The sequence below is a fragment of the Hyperoodon ampullatus genome, assembly GCF_949752795.1.
Source record: "Hyperoodon ampullatus genome assembly, chromosome: 1".
Lineage (NCBI taxonomy): Eukaryota > Metazoa > Chordata > Mammalia > Artiodactyla > Ziphiidae > Hyperoodon > Hyperoodon ampullatus.
The window spans coordinates 155077341-155093299 of record NC_136914.1 but is presented as its reverse complement, the minus strand read 5'-3'; the positions used below and the strand labels follow the sequence as shown (position 1 = coordinate 155093299).

The 15959-nt window shown below is 40.9% G+C and overlaps 1 protein-coding gene across 6 annotated transcripts in view; it reads left to right on the top strand.

Annotated features, from left to right (window-relative positions):
• SEC24B (SEC24 homolog B, COPII coat complex component) overlaps positions 1-2546 on the top strand; it is a gene marked incomplete at its 5' end in the record, with an annotated part of 94063 nt that extends 91517 nt beyond the window's left edge. For all 6 annotated transcript variants that reach the window (XM_079700982.1, XM_079700981.1, XM_079700984.1 and 3 more), the window contains 2 exons: positions 1292-1395; positions 1640-2546. In XM_079700982.1, the coding sequence (XP_079557108.1) occupies positions 1292-1395; positions 1640-1754 (219 nt within the window). In that variant the 3' untranslated portion in view covers positions 1755-2546. The remainder of the gene's footprint in view (positions 1-1291; positions 1396-1639) is intronic.
• Positions 2547-15959: the final 13413 nt, after the last annotated feature.

Sequence of the window (15959 nt, the reverse complement as noted above, 5' to 3'; positions counted from 1 at the left end):
AAAGGGGCTTATTTCTCTAGGATAAGAAGTTCTTTTACAAATCTTTAAGAAGAGGACATCTCGGGGCTTCCCTGGTGGCGCAGTGGTTAAGAGTCCGCCTCCCGATGCAGGGGACACGGGTTCGTGCCCCGGTCTGGGAAGATCCCACATGCCACGGAGCGGCTGGGCCCGTGAGCCATGGCCGCTGAGCCTGCGCGTCCGGAGCCTGTGCTCCGCAATGGGAGAGGCCACAACAGTGAGAGGCCCGCATACCGCAAAAAAAAAAAAAAAAAAGAAAAGAAAAGGACATCTGCACTCCCTCAAATAAGAAAAGAAAAATGAGGAATAATTTGAACAGGCAATTCATGGGCAGAAAATATAGTAGTGGCCATATGAAACAGTGTTCAACTTCATTTGTAATTAAGAAAACAGAATAACAGCATAGCATTTCTTTCATTTATCAGATTTTTGCCAGCTGGTAAAATTTTTTTAAATTTGATAACAGGCAGTAATGCAGAGGGAATAGGTCAACGGGCCTGTCAAATACTATTGATTGGACTCTACATTTACACAGTCTTTTGGAGGGTCATTTAACAATATCTGTTCAAATTAAAATCACACAGTGTATGAAACAGTAAATTATTTACTCCTAAGAATATATCCTATAGGCATATTCATGGAAGTATTTATATGTACACATATACTTGTAGCATTAAATAAGTAATATCTATGCATCTATTCAAAAGAATACAACCTGAAGAGAGAATAATGTGCAAAATATAAACTTTTTAGGTATCTAAAATAGTCTTGCATATAGTGTTTAAATATATTTACACATTCACACTATTCTTTAAAATTCCTTGCCCTTAAATTTTAAGGACTAAAGAAAACATACAGTTCCCTAAGAATGCCTATTATTAGAATAGGGTATAGTGTATAGTTGTTTATAAGTGAAATTGGAGCTTAGTGATAGCCCCCTTCTCTTGAATACTTCCTTTAGAAGAAACATACAAAGTGTAACACAATATACATGAAATACTAATCATTGTGTATGTTTTATTGACTTGTCTGGAAAAAAGTATAATATTCAGGTAAAATATCAGTCACATACTTATCATTAAGTATATCTTATGACTTAGAAAAATATAAATAGATTTATCAACAGTGTAAATTTCATATATTTGTTTGCTGCTGTTTGGGCTGGGAATAGAGTGCTGGCAGTTGGTTGGTGATAGTGGCAATCATGTTTGAGTCCTAACACTACCTAAGTCTATGAGAAAGGAAATAATCTCCTAATTACATTTTTTACCAGACACATCTTCCAGAGCTAGACACCCTTTCATCAGAAAGAGCTAGATCCTTTATAACCTGGCTTAGAGACAACAGACCATTAAACCCAATTCTTCACGTGGTAAAGTAAGTACTTCTATAACTTAATTATGAAATTGTCTTATCCTGTCCAATCTATGTGAAATTGTTTGTCTTCAAAAGCAAATTTTAGATAATAATATCAAAATACATTCTAGTGGTAGAATGCTATTACTTGATTAACATCCCCTATTCATTTTCAAGTCCCTATGAATTAGTAATTTTTTTAATAAGTATAAGTATTCTTTTTAATAGTATGCATTATAGATAAAAACTCCTTTTTCTTCTTCAGAGATGAGAGCCCTGCCAAAACAGAATTTTTTCAACATTTGATTGAAGACCGGACAGAAGCCGCCTTCTCTTACTATGAATTTTTGCTTCACGTTCAGCAGCAGATTTGTAAGTGAAGTGGAATAAAATTGAATAAGAAGAAAAACGTCTGTAACCTAGGTAAAGCGTAATCTGTCAGAGAAGCACATAGGAAATTTGAAATGTAGGCATTTGTTGTTACAAGAGACAATGTGTAGCATAGCACCTGGTCTGAGGCTTTGGCAAAAGGTAAAGAGGAAGAAAGAACTTGACAGACTTTCTTCATCCTAAATTAATGGTAATGATGATGCTGTTTCGCGAAGTATATTTTGAATCGGTTTCCACACATTTCCAGTAGTGCAGCAGTACAGTGCTCTGTTCATTGCAAGCCGGCAAACTTATGTAGTTATGTGGGATGATATGTCATAATGTAATATTAGATAAATTCCCTTTTCTTATAATTAATATAACATTTCTGGACTTGAACTCTGACAAGAGATGCCAAAAGGCAGTGGTACCGTGTTATTTGTTTATATGAATTACTTTTTAACAAGGAATGATTCATATTCATTAAATGAATTCAATATTTTCCCTGTAAAAACAATAGAGTTTCAGTACATGAACTATAGAAAAAATATATATATAATGTACATAAATGTTACATTTGTAAAGAAAATGTAAAAATGTAACTACAGAATATGAATTGCTTAAACTGTGCTGCATTGGTGGATGACAACTCTTTTGGTGGCAGTTAGAGAATGAGGTTGACTAATGCATATTACGAATTGAGTCCACAAAAGAAACACAAAACTCTTTGTAATTCTGTTAAATCTTTTATGTGGATTTATTTATGATCAGCCTACTAATTAAAAATATTTTGCTTGACAATATGGCTTGGTGTTTGTGTGTTTGTGGTAGGGGAGAGTTGGTGGTATTTTTACATATAGGATGTATTGAATTTATTGCTTGGGGAAACGCAATGATACCACATTTCACTAGGTAATATATGTGAATATGTTTTCATTAATTTGTGGACATTATCAAATACTTTTTCTGTTTGTATTCTAAAAAAACACTACTTTCAAAACACATATGATTATTGACTAATCATAACCTTAATTTGTTTTTCTTGGTTAAATTAGGCATTTTTTCCTGCACATGCATAGCAAGAAAATTTTTATAACGTTGTGACTATCCTGTTGAATTGACTTTAAGATTACCATCTTGAACTTTGAGAGTGATTTTATTCTGATGGAAAAAAAAACACCTCATTTACTAACAGCTTATTTACTGTAAAAACTGTTCATGATCCATTAGCTTGTAAATAAAATTTTATTATAAACACTGTAAAAGTCCCATTGATGAACTTTGGAAGGAAAAAGGCTCTCAATGTGCGTGGTGAGTGATTTCTACCGGTTTGTGTTTGGTGGACCTCTTTTCTTTGGATAAAAATAAAAGTACTCTCTCGCATTCCCTGCTAGAAATGAGAGGTTAAATGACTCACCCCGGATGACGTTAGTAATTAGCAGCCGAGCCAATAGTAGACGTCAGATGCTCTGCACACCCACCACCTTCTCCCAGCCATCCCCGCACCGTGCTGCGTCCTGGAGGGGACTCTTGTGGGACGCGAGGAACGACTGCAGTACTCCAAGGGCAACCGAGTACTGTCATTTTACAATGCAAAGTATCGTGTTTCTACTTTAAGAAAGATGAAACGGGGCTTCCCTGGTGGTGCAGTGGTTGAGAGTCCGCCTGCCGATGCAGGGGACACGGGTTCATGCCCCTGTCCGGGAAGATCCCACATGCCGCAGAGCGGCTGGGCCCGTTAGCCATGGCCGCTGAGCCTGCGCGTCCGGAGCCTGTGCTCCGCAATGGAAGAGGCCACAACTGTGAGAGGCCCGCGTACCGCAAAAAAAAAAAAAAAAAAAAAAAAGAAATGTTTTGTCTTTGGATAGTTTGTTCCTCAGTTAATAGGTATTTATAAGTACTAATACTTGCTAGATACTGTTCTAGGCCCAAAACACATAAAATCCCTGCTTTCACAGAGCTTACACTGCAGAGTGAGCTTGTGGAGGACTGGGGGAAAGACAGTACGTTTATATGTCAGGTGTGGTGAATGCAACGGAGAAAAATAAAGCCAGATAAGGAATCCAGAATGCTGGTTTTAGCACGGGCTCCAGCAGCGGCTGCAGCTCCTCTTCAGCATCGAGCCGCTCCGGAAGTTCCAGCAGGTCCCCTGGCTCTCCGAGCCCTTCTCGGCGCAGGCATGACAGCAGGCGGCGTTCCCGCTCCAAATCCAAACCACCCAAAAGAGATGAAAAGGAAAGGAAACAGCGGAGCCCTTCCCCTAAACCCACCAAAGTGCACGTTGGAAGGCTCACCAGGAATGTGACCGAGGATCATATGGAGATATTTTCCACCTACAGGAAAATTAAAATGATTGACGTGCCTGTAGAAAGGATGCACCCCCATCTGTTTACAGGCTACGCATATGTGGAGTGTGAGAATCCAGATGAAGCCGAGAAGGCGCTGAAGCACCAGGACGGAGGACACATCGATGGCCAGCAGATCACTGCCACCGCTATGCTGGCCCCCTGGCCTCGGCCACCCCCCAGGCGATTCAGCCCTCCCAGGAAGGAGAGTGACGCCACCGCCTCCCATGTGGCGCAGGTCCCCCCCACGGAGGAGGAGAAGGACGCGTCCCCCTCGGCGCAGGTCCACCGGCCGCCGCAGCCCCAGGAGCCGCTCCAGCTTCAACTCCTCCCGATGCGCAGGGCCACCGAAGCTCTGCCCTGTGACTTGTATCCCCTCCAACTCACTCTTGTCACTTTTCTAGCCGAAGGAGGATCGAAAGGAAAGAAATCCCTCACTCGGGCAGGCCTCGAAGGTGAAGGCAGTAATTGCCACGTTTCCCCTGGCGGCAGAGTTCCGGCTTCAGGAGCGTTGTTGGTTTGGGGTCGTGCTTATGAAGATGCCCTCCAGTCTTCTGGCTAGAAAGCGTCCGCATTTCTAGTTCCTGAGAGGCAGTTTAGTGGCAGAGCCCGCAGGGATGAGCAGGGGGCTCCAGGAGCAGGTACATCCCCAGCCTGGGAGCATGTTTTCCCGTTCCACAGATGACCTGGGGCCCATCTGGTGGCCTGCTCGTGCCCTAACCTGTTGGCCTGCAGGGTCCCACAGGAAAGGTGTGCTTTTACGCAACTGCCGTTCCTGTTAGCCGGCCCCTGCTCCCCTGCATGAGTCCTTTTCTGACCTCTAGGGCCAAATACCCAAAATGGTTCTTTTCACGTGTACTCATGTCGTGCAGAGACACACACACACACACACACACACACACACACACACACACACACACATGTCTCCTTTTCTTTCTGAAACTGGTAAGTTGAGAGTCAGCTCTGTCGGGTCATCACAGACCCCCCACCCCCACCCCGCCGCATTGTGTTGGTATTCATGGTGGTTGTGCAGGTTACCTTGGCAAATGTGTACATTGTTTTTTTGGCTTTTATTGTACAGTCAGTACTATACATTTTCTGTTTTGAGTTTTGTAACTTTGTAGCATTTTAGATAATATTGTGTTTGTACCTTGTTGTGTAGAGAAAAGAATTGTGTTGAATAAACCTAGGATTAGAGTGCAGCTCGAGTGTTGGGTTCACAGCCTCCTTCCTGTCCCTTGGCCCCAAAGGCAGCTTCAGTTGTGAGGTAATTAAACATGATTGTCTTAAAAAAAAAAAAAAAAGAATGCTGGTTTTGATAGTAACTAGGGAAGGCCCTTCTGAAAAGGTGACAGTTGAGCAGACCTCTAAAGCCATGTGGCTGTTTGGAAGGAACCGTCCCAGGGGGGACCTTTGCAGTGAGTAAATGTGGAAGTTAGCTTCTGATCACTCTGATTTTCCCTATAAAAGAAGCAATTGGAGTTATCAGCTGCGAAAGGGGAAAGAGTGTGAGATTCCAAGAAATAGTCACCTAGGAGAGTGAGAGATCCGACTGACCAGTCAAGCAGCACCGAGGGCCCTTCTTGCGATGTGAGCCATGAACTTCAAGTGAACCCGGTTAGCATGCCTCTTCCTTCTAGCCACATTCACTGCCTGGTGGAAAGTTGGATTTAAGTTGGAACAGAAGAGCAAGGGAATTGAGGATGTATACAAGGAAGATACTCTGTCATTTAAGTGAAAGGGGTACATACTGAGTGATGGATAGAACAAGGTCATGGGCTTAGCAGTTTGGAGGTCCTGTTGAGGGCAGAGAGCTGTTAGGGTATGGATACCAGAGGGAATGAGCTGGAAAGATAGGAAGTGGTGGTCAGGATATGGGATGCTTGAAATTGAGATTTGAGGGAAGTTTCATCTGGATGTCTACAAATGAGGAGCAGAGGGATGCCTCCCTGGGGTTTGAGATCAGAAACAGCCACCTTGAAAGGCCTTGTCCTCTGAAGACGGCCAGACTCCAGTTAGAGAATGTGAAGACTGACATCAGCAAGAACATAGGCATGAGGAAATTGGTCCTCCTGGGGAGTAGACAGATAATCATCCTCATCACCTCCTGTGCAGCAAGTCTCTGGCCATTTGTTTTGTGAGGCAGGAAGTTGACAAGAGGAAGGGGCATGCTTACCAGGAGCTCTCGGAGCCCCTTTTCAACTAATTGAAACTGTCATTAAAGTCGGCAGTTTAAGAGTATCCCAGGTGATGTGAAAATCTCCTAATCCCTTACTAGAACCATTGTTTAATAGGAACATTCAATTTGATTTATAGTTTACATACTGCTCTTAAAGAATATATCCATAGCACAAATCAAGTGCATTGATGGAAAAAGAATTCTATTTTTTATTCATACATTAATATATATTTGTGTGCTAAAACCTATTTGAAAGCCATTTATAGCTTGAATCTGTTGTAGTCAACCCATGAGGCTATAAAATACACATATTAGCAAAGTGTTGTTAAGAAAACTATGAGTCCTCTATTCAAAGTAACTTTTGAAGACACTAAAAATTCTTATAAAGGTCAAAAGAAGATGAAAACTAACAAAGCTGAAAACAACACTGAAGATGTTTAGGTGGAATTGCTAATCACTGAAATAAGACAGTTTAAGATTTAAAAAAAAAAAACACCTTATTCTTTGGCACATGAAACAGAGACCTCCTGAAAAATAAAAATAGTAGGTAGATATTTTATGAATCACTCATCTTTTATCTCTAAACTCAGAGATGGAATCTGCATCAACCAAAAAATTGGGTATCCTCTTCCTCCTGCCTTCTTGTAATACCTATGAGCAGCAGAGAAGTTAGTCTCGATTAGGAGACACAGAGGCTGTTAACGCGTTGCCTTCTCATGGGTCATAAGCTGATCCAAAAATGAAAGCCCTTTCTTTAGTTCCCATTAGTAAACAATGCACAGTTTTGTAGATTTTCATGTCAATTTTGGGGCCAAAAAGCATTGCTTACCAGTAACCCACTAAATGAGTTGTTACAGATTGCTAAATTGGTAGTCACAAATGAAAATCACTGTTTTATTAAAGATCACTTGACACTCTACTTCTGTTCTCCTAAGAAACCTGGTTCCTGTGCAAGTTTGTAATTTTGCAAAAACTCCCCAAAGTGCGTGTGTACAGATAATTGGGTCGCCACCTCCTCGGGAGCTTCTTGGGTGAAATCTGAAACATGTCTCCACATATGCAGAGGGCAGGGAGAGGCCGAAGAAAGAGGCAGCCACTCCAGATTGGTAGGTGGCAGTTTTAATAAGCAAGGGAACTTACTTACAAGGCTTGCCTTGGGTGGCAGCAAAACCAGTAGGACTCCACACCTACCTGCCAGAATCTTAAAAGTTTATATAGAGACCTTAACTGGCTTCAGTCACGTACACGGTCCAGGGAGCCTCAACACCGCATTTGTGTTTCAAGACTGGATCCTTGGAGCAGCTGCTGGGAGCAGGGAAAGCAAGCAGAATACAGAATCCAAGGATAGGGGAGCTGGTGGGGAGCCTCCAGGTGCCAGGGTCAACTGGCAGTCACGTCTTTTTGATGGCCTCCTCCAGCGACAGGTGCTATGCCACAGACAGTCTGTCAGACAACGGACAGAAACTACCCTACAGCTGGTGATCAGTCAGTTTCTTATGAGTGCATCGTCGCTGCTCGGACATGTTCATGGTTTTTGTGACTATTTTTGTTTTTCAGGTACCTATTATTTTAGCTCAGTAGCCAATTAATTTGTTGATAATTTGATTAGGGTGTAGTGATGTATATGCTTATTTTTATACTATAATTGTCTAAAACTAGATTCTAAACTATACTTTCTGGTAGACGTAAAATGATTATACTCTCATTGTTAAAACAAATATGTATAACCTACCCTTCTACCTTGCTTATACACTCACTTTTAAAATATATATATATATATTTTATTTATTTATTTGGCTGCACCAGGTCTAAGTCACAGCACGTGGGCTCCTTAGTTGTGGCATGCAAACTCTTAGTTGTGGCATGCATGTGGGATCTAGTTACCCGACAAGGGATCGTACCTGGGCCCCTTGCAATGGGAGCGTGGTGCCTTATCCACTGCGCCACCAGGAAGCCCCTCTACCTTGCTTGTAACACTTTATTGATGATGTGGCTGGTTCATGTGTGCTAGTTTAAGTAATTTGTAAATATAATTATTAGGTTCTTTTAAAATTAATAGGCTATGGCTTTATAATATTAAATCATGGTTAAGCCTATTCTTTAGAAATAAATAAAAAGCAATTTGTATATGTTTCTCTCAATTCTTTATTACATTGAAATTTACTTTAGGTCAGGGATTTTACCTTGAGTCTTTTTATTACTTCTTGTCTCCCAACTCACATATCGCCAAGCTCCTGTCCTTATATAGCTACGTAATAGAAACACGTTAAGTTAGTTTAGTGGAAAACTTATTAGCCTTTCTTACAATGGAGTCATTTCAGAATGACCCTTGGGAAAGCTGTAAAACACTGTACTAGTTTGGAAAGCCTGTCCCATTTTTTAATGAAATTTTTATGGAATTTTTTCTATATTCCAATTTCTTTCAAATCCTGCTCTTTGGGGACTTAACGTTTTATGACTTGCAGAGTAACAATAGGAAAGACCTATTAATATGTGCGTCCTATTGAAACCTGAGTGATTTTACTAGAATGAAAGATACTGTGCCTCTAGACTATCTCTTATTATCAGAAACTGATAGGTAATTATTTGCAGAGTAAAGAATAACAGGGAGGCGGAGAGATGAAGGAATAAGATGTTTAAGCAAGAAAGGTCAAAGCTTAAAGCTGAGTTATTTAATTAGGACCCTGAGTACTGTGTCCCCAAGCAAATAAGGGGTCTGAAAAGGTGTTTTTCCCCCAAATCTAGTGAACCTAAGTTGTCTTCATAGAACTTACCACAATCTTTTGAGTGATAGTTTAGGAAGGAATGGGAACCAAAGTGGGATGAAGAATGGGTAGGAACCAGAAGGGTAACTGAAAGTAAAAGAAGATTGATTGTACGTCACTATAGGGGCTGCCCTTCTTCATGTCCAAGCTTTGCGTGTGCAGCTCCCCTTACTTGAAAACCTGTTCGATCCCTTCCTGGCTTCACTGACTGAACTCCACTCTTCCTTAGAACTCACCCTAAAGATCACCTCCTCCTGGCAGCCTTTCCTGACCACTACTCCCCCTCCTGTGTGTTTCCATAACACCTTCCGCTTTTCTCTGCCATAGCCCTTGTCAGCGTTACGTTGACATTCTCCTTTAACACAGGAACTATGTTCTCTCTTAAACTAAGGCAAGTGCCTCCCACCCCCATGCCTGGCACATAATAGACATTCAGCAAATGTTTGTTGATTCCGTTTTAAATGATTCTAAGTTAGAGATAAAATGAGTTGAAGATCTGGAAACAGAAGTAAAGAAACAGTCTCTTTTGGATGAAAGAAGAAACATACTATACCATGCTAGATGGAAATTGAAAGAAAACCAGATGGATGGAATGGGAATAGTGCCAGAAGGTGGATATAAACCCCATGAAAATTCAGTGGTTTCTGAAAATCCAGAAACCACCTCTCAGGTTTCTGGAGCTTCAGGCATCTGGAGCATGTTGCAAGATAGCCTCCAAAATGAAAGACAAGTCACTCCCCCCAGGTCACCTTCCACAACACCTCGCACAATGCTTGGTGACTTTTTGGGGTCTTAGAAGCTACATACGCCCCATTTCAATGTGCCACTCTGACCCATTTACCAAGTAACTGGTAAGGCTGCCAATTTGCAGTGCAGTTAGAGCAAGAGAAGGCTCTACAGCAAGGAAGGCTGTGGTGCAAACCGCTCTGCCCCTTGGGCTCTTTTGACCCAGCAAATCTAACTGGAGTGTCTGTGGCAAATGCGAATGCCATGTGGGGCTCAACTGGAAATTACAGACCTCTCTAGGGTTTGGGAGCACAGCCATATCTTCTTCAAAAAAAACTTTTATCTCTTTGAGAACAGCTCCTGGACTGCTACTGAGCTGTGCACTGCAAGACATTGGATGCCCGAAGCGAGTAATAAGATTGCGCATGCCCAGAAGCAGTCTATCACTAAATGTGAACAGGATATAAGGTACCAGACTCAGCTGTCCTGAAGCAAGTTGCATGAGCAGGTGGCTCAGATTCTTACGGCCACTCCTGCTGCATGGCCACCTTCCCTCAGTTCACATCCATGGCCTCATGAGCTATTTCCCTATGATCAGTTAAAGAAGGAAGAAAAAACCAGAGCCTGCTTTTAAGACAAAATTATGGCACCAACTGGACTGCTGTAGGACTAGTCTAGTGGTGAAGGGAAATCTTTGTGGGCAGAACTTCAAGCCATACATTTGTCTAGACAATGAGACTCCTAAGAGATATAGGCCTATACAGCTTCATAGGCAAGTAGCTAACGGCTAGTTAAATGACCAGGGACTTGGAAGGAAAAGGATTGGAAACTGGTGACAAAGGTTTAGAGAACAGGTATTCGGATGGATTTCACAGAGTGACACTGTGAAGATATTTGTATTCCATGTGAATGTACACCACAGGGCATCTGCAGTGAAAATTGTCCACCTGATTCAAGTGAGCCATCTGTGAATGTCAGCCTGTTTCCTTAGTCACCCCAGTGTTTGCTCAATGCCTGTGAACAGATGTGCTATACTTGCGAGGATAGAAGCTATGCTTGGGCTAAATACTATGGGCAACCCCTCGCCAAGGCTGAAATGGCTACACTACTGTATTCCTAACCTGTCCTCAGCTGAGACCTACTTTGATTTCTCAATATGGCATTATTCCTTGGGGAAACAAGGCGCCACATGATAGCAGGTTAATTACATTGGACCCTTCCATCATGGAGCAGTTTTTCCTCAGTGGAATAGACACACAGTCTGGGTATGGATTTGCCTACCCTGCCTGTAGCATTTCTGCTAACACCACCATCTATGGGCTTACAGAATTACCATGGGATTTCCACATTGTTTCTGATCAAATAACTCATTTCACGGCAAAAGAAGTGTGGCAGTGGGAATTCACTGGTCTTACCACGACCTGTCACCCCCAAAAGCAGCTGGCCTGACAGAAAGGTGAAGATACAGAGTGACTTTTGATGTACTGTCCTACAGGATGCAACATATGCTTTGATTCCGAAACCAGCATTTTTCTCCCATAGCCAAAGCACAGGCCTGAAAATCAAGATGGGATCAGCATTCCCTCTTAACCTATTCACAGAATTTTAGGGTCTTACTCCCCAAAGGAGCATGCTTCCACCGAGGGACACAATATTGTTCCTACTGAATTGGAAGTTATGACTACCAGCTGACTACTTGGGGCTCCTTACGCAAGAGTCAGAAAGGGATTTATCCTGAATGTGAATAGGAATTAATTTGCTGCTATATAATGGGGTAGGGAGGACTATATCTGGAACCTATAGAATTTTCCAGAGTGCCTCTTAATACGTCTACATTCAAAATTAATGGAATACTGGGAATTCCCTGGTGGTCCAGTGGTTAGGACTCCATGCTTCCACTGCAGGGGGCATGGGTTCGATCCCTGCTTGGGGAACTAAGATCCCACAAGCTGCACCATGTGGCCATAAATAAATAAATAAATAAAACAAGAAAAGAATGTCAACTTAAAAAAAAAAATTAACGAAATACTACAGGAACCCAGTAAAAGAAGTGGTCACTGATGACATGACTCAAACTCTTCAAAAAATTAAGATTTCTGTCTCCCACTAGGTAAAGAATGCCAACCAACATCCTGTACTGTGCTAAATAGAGATTGGTAAATGATCTGAGAGGTACAATGTGAACAAATTTGAGAGTGAAAAGGAAGAATTCGATTCTAGCCCTGTATCTGTCATGTTATATTAGACCAACTCCAGTAGAAAGAAGTGTTTGAGAGCCAAACAGAACACAATTTGAGCTCTAGTCCCTCTGCTAGCTGTGTGACCTGGGCCAAGTCCCTAAACTCTTCTGAGCCTTAACAGTCCTACTAGAGATGATAATTTTTTTTCTTTAATTAAAAAAAATATTTATTTATTAGGCTATGCTGGGTCTTAGTTGTGGTGCACGGGTTTAGTTGTGGTATGTGGGATCTTAGTTCCCTGACCAGGGATTGAACCTGAGCCCCCGGCATTGGGAGCTCGGAGTCTTAACCGCTGGACCACCAGGGAAGTCCCTAGAGATGATAGTTCTGTGGTAAGAGTTTTGTGAGAATTATATGGAACAAATGTCTAAAGTTGTACATGTAACAACTGACATAGAGTAAGTACTCAGTAAACGTCAGCCAATGTCTTGGCAGAATCGCAGCACAACAGTAATCGTAGCAATGATCTGCCCATGTTGAGCCTGCTCTCTGCCCTCGTATCACCAGTGTCAGTTTGCCTCATACCTACCAGTTTCTGCCTTCACTGAAATTCCTCCCTGCTTGAGACTAAGGACCAAAAGTTTTAGTGCTGGCTACTGCCACCTTAACTCCCTTTTTCCTAGGATTCATTTGTTAACCACACTTGTATTTGCTTCAGACCACCCAGTACTGCTGGATATACAGAAGCAAGCAGTCTTTGTCCATTACATCCATCTACCACCAGACTTCAAAATTTGATGCTCACCAGAGAACCAAAATTGTTATGCTGTTTTCTTTGATATCAAGTTTTAACTTTCTACCTGATAATCTCTTTATTAGGAGAGAGTTATGAATTCTTATGCCTCTGGGCCTTTGAACATGCCGGAGCCTCTGCTAGAAACACATCCTCACCGCTTCATTTGACTAGCTCCCATTCCTCTTCCCGTTATTCATGTGCACTGATGTCAGCCTGACCCCCACCCCGAGCCTACCTGGACCTCCCCGCTAATTGGGACCTTGGGCCCTGGTCTTTTTCCATTTATTGCGCTCTAATTTCTTGTTCTGTTAACTTCCCCACTATGTTCTATGTGGGCAGGAAACTCATCTTTTTCATTCATCACTCTATCATCAGAGCCTTGAACAATATCTGACACACCCTTGTGCACGTATAACCAGAAGTATGTGTGATTTTGTTCTTCTTAAAGTGGTTGAAGTTTTAAACTTACAAGTCCTGTTTTATTTTTCATCCTTTCATTCATTCATGAAATATTTAAGAACCTACTTTGTGACAGGCTCTGTTAGGTGATGAGTTTAGAGCAGTGAACAAAACAGACAAGGTCCCTTCCATCATGGAGCTTGCATTCTAGTTGGGGGAGACAGATAAAAAATAAATATAGGTGATGATGAAATGCTAAGAAGAAAAATAAAGCAGAGTGAGGGCTACAGGCAACGAGTAGGAGGTAGTGCGGCCAGACTTATCTTTTAGGGCCTCGCAGGCTATGGTGAAGCCTTTGGGTTTCATTCTGAAAGGTGTAATGCCTTCAAAGGGCTTTGAACAGAAGGGTGATGTGAACAGGAGACAGCCAGCCAGCCTACCGTAGGAGGCGGAAGAGAACAATTCATGAATAAAGCAGCCCCCAGCATAGTTCAGATGGGACGTGTTTGGATTAAGAGAATGTGAAATTTAGGAATTGACCCTGGCAGCTTGGATCAATTTTTACTTGATCATTCTTTTATTAAACTACTGGTTCCATTTGCTAACACTTCATTTAAGATCTGTTTCATTTACTTTATAAGTAAGATTGGTCTGTGACCTGCTTTTATCATGTTTACTTGTTTCATTTTGATATCAGCATTATGCTAGTTTTGTTAAATGAATTGGATAGCTTCCCATCTGTTTTGATGCTTTGGAACAATTCATATCAGTTAACTAAAGTTTAGGTATATAAGATAGGTATTATCTATTCTGGAAGTTTTGGTTGAACTGGCCCAGTAAGCTCTGGGCTTGGGACATTTTTCCAGGTAGATCATTAAACACTGTTTCAATCTATGACTACTGGTCTCTTCAGGTTCTCTTTGTTGAGCCAAGTTTGGTTTTTATAGTTTTAAATTGATTGATATAAGTAATTACTGGGGGTTAGTTTTTCTATCCTTTCTGTTATGTATATGTATTCCTTCTTTTTTCTTCATCATTCTTGTGTCAGGTTTGTCAGTCTTGGTGCCTTTAAAAAAAAAACAACTTTTGGTTTTATTGACTCAGTCTATTTTGGGGAGAGGTTGCTTTAGAAAAAAGGGCAGAGGAAGTCTGATTCATTTTCTGCTTTTACCTTTATCACTTTCTTCCCACTACATCCTTTAGGCTTATTTTTGCTATTTTTATAGCTTCTTAGATTGTAATCTTAGTTTACTTTCAGACTTTCTTGTTTTCTAATAAATGCATTTAAGACTATACATTTTCCTGAGTAGTGAACGTTTTGATATTAAGTGTTTTCATTGTTATGCAGTTTTAAAATAGTTCTCAATTTCCACTTATTTCCTACTTAATCCATGAATATTTTTAATAAGTGTGTTATTCAAATTCCAATAGTAGTGATGCTTTACCTTCTAATTTCATGAATAAATCTTATATGTTAGGAAGTTAAAAAACTATTTTTGACATTTCCTCTGAGGCCTGACATATGGTCATTATATTATGAATCTTCCCTACGAGTTTGAAAATAATATGTATTTTCATTTGGGTACTAAGTTCTTTATGACTCTGTTAAAAATGAAAGCCTAGGAATATTCTTCTCTAGTTACCTCTAGAATTCAATCAGTGTAGGGACCTCCAAGCAGGATGCTCGAGGGGACCCCTCAGCCAGTCTGCCTCTCCACTCTGCAATCCAGTGCTGCTGGCATCTGCAGAGGATATATGAGAAGTTGCTGGATTCAGATGATTTTACAAGTAAGACCAGGTGACGTAAATATAAAACTTTTTTCGTAAATAAACTTTCCTTCTACCTTGACTGAATCTAGCCCTGTTGCCAATGGTAGGCAAGTGATACCAATGGTAGATAATCCAGTATCGTTACTGGTCAGCCTATCTGTGAAAAACTAAGTTCTCAAATGATAGTTTGAAGACATAAGTGAATAACGTCTGCAAAGGCCAGTTGTATGAAAGTCAATTGGGAAATTTGGGGACCACCTTTATTAGAAGTTAAAGCACAAATCTGGATATTCATGTCCTCATTAAGGATCTGATGCCAGGCTAAAACTAGGGTGAGGCAACTGAGGTACTTGCCTTGGGCACCAAATTTAAAGGGGCACAAAAAAACTCAGTCATTGAGATAATATTTAAATGTAATATTTTTAAAAATCGAAATTAATGCAAAATATATATGATGAACAGAGTATCAAAATTGAAAATAAAGAAAGGATTTGACCCTGTAATTGATTCACCTCCCTTCACCACACCCTAATCCCAGCTGTGGCTATGAGAAGGTCAGGTGGTTAAGCGATGTCAGAAGAGACAGGCAATGTAAGGTCAAGGTTATCTTGGGCTCTTGGAGTTGAAAAATCTTGGCATCATAGTTATACAATTCCAGGCTTGAGTTCTGACTATATGACCTTAGATAAGTTACTTACTTAACCTACTAGTTTCTTCATCTGTGATAGGGAGCTAATAACACTAATTTGTAAGGTTTTTATAATAATTAAATAAAGTGCTTATGCCTGACCCACAGAGGCAGATCCAAGTTTCGTGGAGCCTGAGGTTATATAATTTGGGAGACCGTCTTTAAGAAAAATAATAAAAAATTAGGAATGCAAAATTGGCATGGTAATGAATATTTAGAGTGAGAAAATAAGTCATAAATAACAAAATTTTTTAAAGCACAAAACCCCCCAAAATAAAACATTAAAAAAAATTAGTTGCCCCTCACCTCACTGTCATACGTTTTTTCCCCCGACAGTTTTTTGGCTACATTCCTTTTGACTGCCTTTT